Source organism: Sorghum bicolor, chromosome 2 (genome assembly GCF_000003195.3).
Source record: "Sorghum bicolor cultivar BTx623 chromosome 2, Sorghum_bicolor_NCBIv3, whole genome shotgun sequence".
Classification (NCBI taxonomy): Eukaryota; Viridiplantae; Streptophyta; class Magnoliopsida; order Poales; family Poaceae; genus Sorghum; species Sorghum bicolor.
This window is the reverse complement of record NC_012871.2, coordinates 63,597,556-63,607,899: the sequence shown is the minus strand read 5'-3', so window position 1 is coordinate 63,607,899 and position 10,344 is coordinate 63,597,556. Positions and strand designations below refer to the sequence as shown.

Sequence of the window (10,344 nt, the reverse complement as noted above, 5' to 3'; positions counted from 1 at the left end):
GTGTGCAGTCATAAGAATGATAATTATGAGAGTATCCTCTACAGGTCCCTTACTGGAAAGGTTAGAGTTTGTTATTTTGAGTTGATTTGTGCCAAATGTAGTCAGTTTTGACCTTTTGAGTTCAACTTGTGCATTGTTATTGCTCTAATATAGCTTGATAGTAATGAATGCCATTTTGGAAGTGGGAAGAAGAGTGTTTGGAGTTGTTGAAGGTCCAAAAATCAAGTTACAAGAGTTGAAGGTAAGTGGGATCAATGGCTGGAGGTGGACAACGTAGCAGTGAAGCAAAATAAGTGAAACGAAACGAAGTGAAGAACTCTAATATAGAATTAAATATTGGTATTTTAGTAGGAATTAGAAATGAAATTCATGTGCCATTGAAGTGTATTTTCTTGTTATTTTGTGTAGCCTAATGTGGGATATGTATATATTTGCTATAATGAGGAAATGAAATGTGAGGCCCAACGGAATGAATTGTTTTTGTGAACTCTAAAATGGTCAATTAATAGTAAAATAAGACATGACCATTTTTTAATATTTCAATCTAGGCTAATGTCCATTGTGAATTACCTGAGTACAACATGGCAAATTTTAGATAGAACATTTCATTTATCATGCGAGCCATTAACCAAACATTCATACACAAGGATTGAGCCAATCAATACAAATATTTTGAAACCAACATTTTAGAGTCATTTAGGGCCTGTTTAGATTTGAAATTTTTTGGTCCAAAGAGAAAATTTTTTGTGGAATTGGGGTCTGAGAACTAAACGGGGCTAAAAAATTTTGGGGCCAAAATTTTGGGCTACAACTGTGCACGCACTCCCATAGAAGCTCACCAATGACAACTGCAACTGCATGCAGCCCAAGTTGTTATTGGTGGGCTTCCATAGAAGTGCTGCACAGTTGCAGCCTAAAATTTTGGCCCTAAATTTTTTTTGCCCTGTTTAGTTCTCAGGCTCCAATTCCACAAAAAATTTCTCTTTGGGCCAAAAAATTTCAAATCTAAACAGACCTTTAGCCATTGAACTAACATTCATGATTGTTTTGATGCTTCACCTAAGGCAACATTATTAGCATCCATAGTTAGGAAGTAGCTATTAGGATCTCTTGTATTACTAATCAAATTTACCTAGTTCCTTTAATTGTTAGTGGCTACTATCTATTCACCCACTCTATCCGGTTCCTTGGATGACACAACTTAAAAAGGTTTGTAAACTCAAATATTCAATTTCAGAGTTGGTGTACCTAACTAAAACTCTGACACAAGTTAATGGACATCCTATACATTTAACTCTCATATCATATTTTAGTATCTACTCATCACTTGGTAAACTCATTATTTCCTCAATGTCGTGACATTAAAATTTGCCATAACCCCACTTAGAGAGTCTAGATGTATTTTCAATCTTCACATTTTTTTAATTCATGGAAGCAAAACTAATTTCACAATAAAAGTAACTGAAATAAGGATTTCAAATCCATTAGCATGTGGAAGTCCCTCTCAATAGGTGCATTTGAATGGACTTAAAACAAGCGGCCTTTAAGATGCCAATGCAAAATTTGCATGTAGTTAATCAAGATGGCAACGGGGCCTCGATCCTCGATCTCTATCGGGGATTTCATCCATTAGGAGATTTTCGTAGACTAAAATTGATCCCTACGGGGATGTTCGCAGACTAAAGCTGATCCCCATCCCCGTTACCCGTCGGGTGGCCCAACTAGTAGGCCAGAAAAAGCCCAGTGCTAGATATTTAGCCCAATCCAAATTAAATACAAGGTATAAATTGCTGATAATCCTAGCTACACTACCTCTCACTCTCACCGTTCTTTCCACGATTCGCGATCGCCGCCTGCCTGCCCTCATGACTCACGCTCGCGACGCAAAGTCGGATATGACATAGATGTGAATGCGGAGTCATGTCGCTCCACGCACTTCCACTCCCTCACTCCCGCCACACTCCACTCCTGCTGCACGTCCACACCTGACTCCCGCCACACGCCCGCACCGCTGAAGGTCCTTGTTGGGTTTTGGTAATTGAGTGACAACTTAGGTGGACTAATAGTGTTTATGTGAGATACACAGGAGATTAGTCCACAGGTGATTATGTGAAGATGAAGGAGCTCATTGCATATGAGACATGACATGGAGTCATGTGACCAAGGTGGAGAAGATCAAGATGAGGCTTGGCTTGATGGACCGGTTGCAAGAGTGAAGGGCAAGTCGGAGGCTTTGAAGCGAGGGACCGCGTGTGACGATGAAGCTTGAGCAAGACTTGGCGCTGATGGACCTAGGCAACGATGAAGAGCAAGTGAGGTCAAGATCGATGAACCAATACGGTCACGTGATGATATGAAGTGGATCATATCATTTGGTGATTGGTTGGTGCATGTGTTGCATCAACATTGGAGGAGATGGAATGGAATGCGCAAGGCAAAGGTATAACCTAGGGCATTTCCATTTCACCGGTCATAGGTGTGTAGAGAAGTTTATGACCAGATTTAGGATAGATGGCCATACTATCAAGAGGGGCAAACTTGTTTGCATATCGGTCATCTAGTGCCACTTGAGCGATCTAACTTTGCATACGTGTTAGGATCGAGTGACGTGGCAAGTTGAGAGGCTAACTCCTTTGGGAAAATATTTGTGAAAATTCTAACACACTTGCACATGGTGGTGTACTCTTGGTGGTGTTGGCACATTTGCTAAGGAGAAGGTGTTGGAGTTGATTTTGATCAACTTGGAGAAGAGAGAGTTGTCTTTCGGTGTTCTCCGAACATTAGGATGGCCTTTAGATTGGAATACTGCTTTGATCCATTTTTATTTGGATTGATTATTCATATAGATTGGATAGCACTCTAAGTAAGCTTTCCAAAATGTACAAGATCATCGAATTCGGAGTTCGGAGCTAAAAGTTAGCAACCTAACAAGTTGAACTGCGCACAGGACGCGTCCGGTGTGAAGCAGCAGAGCGTCCGGTGCTACTGTTCCAGACACGCGTGCGTGTGCTAGCCGTTGGTGGCAACGGTCGAGTTCAAATGGCTAGTGACACGTGGCTGTTTCTGGAGCACAGGACGCACTGTTCCAGCGTCCGGTGCTACCTACAGTGAGTCCGGTGCTCACGACTTTTGCCCAGTGAAGGGGCAACGGCTAGTTTAGCCCTTGGGGCTATAAATAGAAGTGGTGGCCGGCCTTGGCTGGAGTTGAGCACCCTTGGGACTTAGTGTCCATGCTTGGAGAGTGCTAGTAAAGCCTCTAACTCGCTTATGCTTGATAGTGTTCATCCGATTGTGTGAGTGAGCGATTCTAGTGTGTTGCATTGAGAGATTGCATCGTGTGGCACTAGGTGTTAGTGTTGCAAGCCGGTGGTGCTTGTTACTCTTGGAGGTTGCCACCTCCTAGATGGCTTGGTGGCTTGTGACTCCGTCGAAGCACGCAAGGAGATTGTGCGGTGCTCCGGAGAAGAGATTGTGAGGGGTACGGTGCTCACCCCGCGGAGATCGCAAAGAGCAATTCTAGTGGATTGCTTGTGGCTTGGAGGATCCCCATCTTGAGAGTGGATGTGCGGCACCCGCTGAGGGTTCGGCTTTGGAATGCCAATTAGCTCGTGATCCATCAAGTGGGTGTATCGCCACAACGAGGACGTAGCTTGGTGGCAAACAAGTGAACCTCGGTAAAAATCACCGTGTCAACATTGTCTACTCTTCTCGGTGGTTTGCATTCGCTATACACGAGCTTGTATTTACATTCTTTATATACTTGTGCTTGTGTAGTTGCTTTTGTAATTAGTTTAGCTTGTGTAGCTTGCTAGTTACCTTCTTGCTTGTGTAGCTAGAAGTAGTTCCCTTGCGTGGCTAATTCGGTTTGTGTAACCTTGTTAGTCACATTGCTTAGTTTGTGTAGCTAAGTAAGTTGCGCTCTCTAATTTGGCATTAGTTGCCTTGTTATTGAGCTTGCTAGTGAGCTTAGGCTTTGTGCGCTTTGCCTCACTAGTTTGTGTAGGAGCTCCCCCGGTTTGCAAAGTACTAGTTGCATAGGTTTGTGTGACCTTGCTTCTAGAATTGGTTAGGTGAGCTCTTGCTAAGGTAGCACCTTATTTTCTTGTTTAGGATTTTTTACAAGGTGCTAGAGAACTTAGATAGAGGGGTGTAGTCTTGGCTAGACCGATAGTTTTAATTCCGCATTTGTTTCGGTTAGCCGGCACTATAAGTTTTAGAAAGGACTATTCACCCCCCCTCTAGTCCGCCATCTCGACCCTACAACCGCCCTCCATTACGACAACTAACATGGAGATCTAGAGACTAAAGGTCTGAGCAATGGCTTCTTCTTGCGATGTTGTGGCTCCCTCTGTCGACATCAGCTCTCATGTCGCCTTGCTCCCACGGTTCCTCGGCTCCGCTTCCCCTCACCCTTCTGCTTTACCATGGTGACACCGACACAGACGAAGCAACAATTGGGTTCATGGCACCCGTCGGGGCCCTGTGACTCCAATTGATAACGGGATGGGAGAATGACAGGCCCGACACGGGCAACGGGGACGGGGAGTGGGGGGAATCGCAAACATCGGGGATGGGGACGAGTGCCAGTCCCTGCCGAGGATGTTCCTGTTGCCATCTTGAGTAGTTATGATAAAGTGAATGACTCACCATATATCAAAGCATTGCTAGGTGAAAGGTGTTAAGAGAACAATTACGATGTAAATGACATGAAGCTATCGTAATAAGATAATAGATTAACTTATGGCCCATTTGGATACTATGGACTAAACTTAAGTCCCTTGAAATTAAGTCCTAGTATCCAAATAGGTGAGCTAAAAGTGAACTAATTTTTTAGTTTTTAACCAAACTATAAGTCAGTTCATTAGTTGACAAAGGTGAACTAATATGACCAAAAGGCGCACATGAATCTTTGTCATGGAACTTACTCCCTTCTAGTTTACTTTTAGACTATGTACCCGAACAACACTGAAATAAACTTTAGCCACCAAACTTAATTCCAACTAAACTTTAGTCCACCTGAACTTTAGTTCAAGGTGATCCAAACATGCCCACTAGATAAATGTCACGTGAGGAGATAATAGGGTCCTCCATATTTGAAGGACCTATGTCATGTGTAATCTTCTCATGCTTCCTTGCGATACACCGTTTCAAATTTTAGGTATAAATATAGCAAAATTGAACAGAAAAAGTTAGTGTTTACAAGTTTCGACTCCCGTGCCAAGAGAGAAAACGGCTATGCTCGGAATAGTCACACTAGTAACAACTAAGGCCTTGTTTGGATTGTTCTAGATTGTGGAAACTAGATTGTGAAATATGAGTTTAGGATGATTGGAAGCATATAAATTCTAAAGGCTAGGATTGGACAACTTTTAGATTGTCTGTGTTGATAGGGATATGTGTGCGCTCGTGTTTATAAGCGGTAACTAAGTCTTTGAAAAAAAAAGATTTTGCTGCTCCGAAGTCAAAATGAGGAGAGGCTCCAAACTAAAAATGAGAAGAGAGGCCAAGTCATGATGTAAATAAAGATTTTACGGCTCTAAATTCATGAAAATAAGAATAGTGCAAGTAAGAGACGACGGACAAATGAAGAATTTTACTCTTTGAACATTAGGTATACACATAAGTACAGATACATCTTACTCAATTTTGACATATAAATGAAAATGAAAGCAAAGAAAAGTAGTACTCCAGTTCCTCTGTCTCACACTAAAAAAAAAGAGGGGAAAAATAGAGAGAGGTCAGCTGACAGCAACACGGCAGCACGTTTCTGCTTCCACTGAGCTGGCTTTGCCGCTCCTAGTCCTAGGCAACGCGTCGTGGCGACCAAGGGATCATTGGAGCCTTGACTGCCCCTCCTCCCAGCGTGCGCACGCGTCTGCGTCTGCCCGGCGTATGCGCATCCTCCCTCGCCTGTTTGAACGCAACACGGACGGCCGCGTTCGCATCCGCGGGACACATTGTTGCATCTATATCTATGCATCCACGGGCGGGCAGTAGTCGGGCACGCCGTGGTGGCTGGTGGCTGGTCTGAACCCGGCAAAGCCGAGCGCGCGAGCGGGGGCGGGGCAGGCGGCAGGCGGGCACGAGCACGCGCCTGCGGGCCGGCCTTGGCAGTTGGCACGGGGCTGTCGGGCCAGCGCGCACCAGCGGCACGGGCAGCCCGGCAGACACCACCAACGCCGCTGATGCATGCCGTGCTGCGCCAGAGCCTCCGTTCCGCCTGCCCGCGCCCACGCTCGCTCTTGTACTCGCTTGTCTCCCAATCGACGCCGCGCCACCGAGCCCTGCATGCCTGCCAGTGCCAGACCAAGGCCTTGTTTAGTTCACCCCAAAAAGCAAAAAGTTTTCAAGATTCTCCGTCACAATCTTGTGGCACATGCATGAAGCATTAAATATAGACAAAAGCAGAAACTAATTACACAGTTTAACTGGAAATCGTGAGACGAATCTTTTGATCCTAGTTAGTCCATAATTGGATAATATTTGTCACAAACAAACGAAAGTGCTACAGTACCGAAATCCGAAATCTTTTCGGAAGCCCAAAGTGTGATAAGAAGGGAAAAAAAAAAGAGAGAGCTCAGGCACGCACCCGCACGTATTCGTCGAGGAACATCACTCGCACCGACGAGCGAGCCGTGACTTTCGACTGCCGTGCATGATGCGGTTGGAGACTTTGGGCGGACGACGGATAGGTAGAAGAGTGAGGGGGAAGCCGCCCGCAGCCGCAGGTACCGGCTGGCTTTCCTTGTGCCGGACGCGACCGCCGCCAGCTCCCCCCGCGCGCGCGCGGCGCCTTCCGTTCCACGGCTCCACCTCACGGCCGCTGCTTCTTCCTTTTCCATCTCACAAGATTATTATCCCCAAAGGACAACGCTACGCATGACACGATCATATAGCCAAAAAAAAAAAATCGTTCCCTGAGGGCCGGCCGTCAATGGCCTCCGTCCTCAACGCCACTGCTCCAGCGCCATCCACGACGTATCACGACCCTGCACCCTGCAGCAAAAGATCCAATCCAACCGGTCCGGTGTGAGCGAGCGATCCGAATATGGCCTCCCCCCCGGGATCTGCGAAATAGGGCTGGTTTTCGCACGCGGCGGCACGCACACGGTTTCGCTTAAACCGTCGACGGGAGCCCGGCGGCGGCTGGTTCAGCGCTGAGCCGAGACAGGCTTGTTGGGTGTTCCTCCTCACGTTTCGTCTCATCGATGGCGTCTCCTCCGTTTCGTACGTACGGCAAGGAGCAGCGCGTGTCCTGAGCCAGCAGGGACACGGCACATTGGTGTGTCGCAGGTTTACGACACCTCCCGTTTCTTCTTTTTTTTCTTTTTTTTTTCTTCTCGCGCTGTAATAGTGCGCGGAACGGCTTTTACTGTGACGCCTGTCCCTGGCCCCCTGCCTGGTAGTACGTTGTAAGTCCTCGTTAGTGTTTCTGGCTCAGGGACTCGTTAGAGTATTTCTGGCGGCCAAGCCAAGCAAGGCAGCAAGCATCCCCCCCCCTCTCTCTCTCTCCCCGCACAAGCAGCAGAACAGTGGAACCAGTTCTTGTGCGCGCGGCCTTCTTCCTCCTCTCCTCCCCTGCTCAGATAAGCTCTCGGAGCTCCTGCGGGAAACCTCCAACGCTCGTCGCTCTATTTTACCGTCGAAAAATACGCCGCCTCCTGTAGGCTGTAGCAGGTAAAAACCGCGTCTTCATACTCTCGTTCTTGTTTTATGCTCTTATTCAGCACCTATATCGTGCTCCGGAGCTTCTTGAGTTGGTCTACTATGTCTTGGAGATAGAACTACTACTAGCAGATATATGTGGGCTAGCTTGGGACACTGTCCTTCCGTTATCGAATGGTCCAGTAGTCCCCTTTGTTGTTGTTGTTGCTTCTGATCTGTTATTCATTAATACTACTTCAAGAACAGATTTATGGCGCTGCAATCTCCCTTCCCCAATATCCGATTGTCAAAATAGAAACCAGCAGTTGTTTGATCTGTCATCTCCCTTCTATTAACTAGGAGTATTTCTAGTTGCAGATTCTTTCTTTTCTTCCCTGCTTTTCCCCCTAACCTTTTCGTGTTCCTATAAACGAATCGTACCTCCCGCGTGCCATGGTCTTCCTTCTGGGCTACAATAGTAGCGCTAGTGCATGTTTCAGATGTTACTAGAATCAATCATGTGTTCTTATCCATCCTGCAGGTCCAAAGAAGTTCTGAGAGTTTCCCCATTCCGGGAGGAAGAATGGGCAGGCCAAGAGGAGGAAAGGCTAAACGGCCGCCGTCGTCCCAAGCTACCAAGAGCGAAGACGCTGATGCCGGCAGCGGCGGCGAAGAAGAGGAGGCCGTGATGACGCCAGCCTACAAGAGGAGGGGGCGGCCGCAGAAGCACTACCACAAGGCTGATGACACCGACGGGGAGGAGGAGGAGGACGACGCTGCTGCCAAGGCCGAGCCCATGCTGGAGGACGCGAAACAACCGGTCGTGCCGGTGGTCATGGCCTCGCCGGAGAACGACGGAGGAGGGAAGAAGAGGAGACGGCGGCGGCAGCCGAAGCGCGGCTACGACTCGTCCGCGGCCGAGGAGAAGGACGAGGCGGCCGTCAAGCGGAGCGGCGGATTCCGGCATCATGGGAGCCGCCGGAAGAGCACCCCGCGGCGAGCTGCCGAGGCAGGAGTGGAGTGCAAGTGAGGTCGCGCATGTGACTATGCCAGTCACGGCGGATTGCGTTTTCGATTTCTTTTTCATTTTTTTCTCCTGCTTCCTGCTGCATTGATCGATCAAGCTTCCAGGAGCATGAGCATGCTGTACTATGAATTTGTGCGAATGGTAAGCTGCTGATTTGGCATCAGCGTTCCGGTCACTCTGCTTCCTTACTGTTGAGGACTCTGCTTCGACCTTTGGCTATGCCACTTCGTCGACCCGTTTTGTGTATATAACCCCCGACTATCTACAGTGTACTATTTTACCTCTAAATATAAACCGAATTTTCTACCCCTTGAATTTTCAAAACAGGTCAAATAAACCCTGGAGTGGTTTTAGATGGTGGTTTTGTCTTTTTTAAATTTATTTTTACTGAATCTTTGAAAAAATATAATAAATCGCAAAAATTCATAAAATAAAAAATTTAATTTTGTTGGACTCTCGATGAGTAGATCTACACAGCGAATATATAATATGATATATCGAATATATAATATGATATATTTTAGTACAAAACTTTTGTTGTAGCTTTAAATCTATGTTTTTTAATTAATTTGAATAATTCATATATGTAGTTTCTATGGTCTAATTGTGGTAAAATTTTTATGGAGGGTTCATTATTGTATGCTTGAACTATGATAAAAGTTTCATACCCATTGGATCATGTATAACTTAGTTATCGATTTATTTAGCTCTATTCTTGTTAAATCTATGATTTATCTAAAACTAAGTTATACATGATCCAATGAGTATTAAAATTTTAACATAGTTCAAGCATACAATAATGAGCCCTCCATAAAAATTTTATCACAATTGGACCATAGGAATTGCATATATGAATTATTCGAATTAATTATAGAAAAACATAAATTTAAAGCTACAACAAAAACTTTGTACTAAAGTATACCATATTAATCAACTGTGTAGATGCACTCATTAGGAGTCCAACAAAATTAAAATTTTTATTTTATGATTTTTTTGTGATTTATTATGATTTTTCAAAGATTCAACAGAAATAAATTAAAAAGAAAAAGACAAAATCACCGTCTAAAACCACTCCAGGGAGTTATTTGACCGGTTTTGAAAGTTCAGGGGATAAAAAATTTAGTTTTATAGTTCGGAGGTGAAGTAGTCCACCCTAGATAATTTTGGGAGTTATATAGACTTTTTTCTTTTTCGTACTTAATTCAACTAAATCAAATAAAGCCCAGAGGTTCATATTAATATATTTTTTAAAATAATGGGGTTCATATTATGTTAATGTTAGGAGCTATATATTTTAATTAATTTCACAATTGAAAGGAGTGACATACGTGTGTGCACACCTAATCATTGACTAACCAGGTTCCAAAGAGTTATCTCATAAATTATAGATAAACTGTGTAATTAGTTTTTATTTTTTTTCTATATTTAATGATTCGATGTGATGAATTTTTTTTAAAGAAACCCAAGGCCTTGTTTACTTTCACCCAAAAATCCAAATTTTTTCCATCACATCGAATCTTTAGACGTATGTATGAAGTATTAAATATAGACGAAAATAAAAACTAATTACACAGTTTGGTCGGAATTGACGAGGCGAATCTTTTAAGCCTAATTAGTCTATAGTTAGAAAATAATTATCATGAACAAACAAAAGTGCTAAAGTATTACGAATT

The 10,344-nt window shown here is 44.6% G+C and overlaps 1 protein-coding gene across 1 annotated transcript; it reads left to right on the top strand.

Annotated features, from left to right (window-relative positions):
* Nucleotides 7,384-8,946, top strand: LOC8055878. Its single transcript, XM_002462527.2, has 2 exons — nucleotides 7,384-7,677; nucleotides 8,186-8,946. Exon 2 carries the CDS (start codon nucleotides 8,228-8,230, stop codon nucleotides 8,672-8,674), a length of 447 nt encoding a protein of 148 aa, XP_002462572.1. The 5' UTR covers nucleotides 7,384-7,677; nucleotides 8,186-8,227; the 3' UTR covers nucleotides 8,675-8,946.

Bases quoted from the DNA above. Each gene is read 5' to 3' on its own strand.
- LOC8055878 (XM_002462527.2), top strand. From the start codon at position 8,228: ATGGGCAGGCCAAGAGGAGGAAAGGCTAAACGGCCGCCGTCGTCCCAA.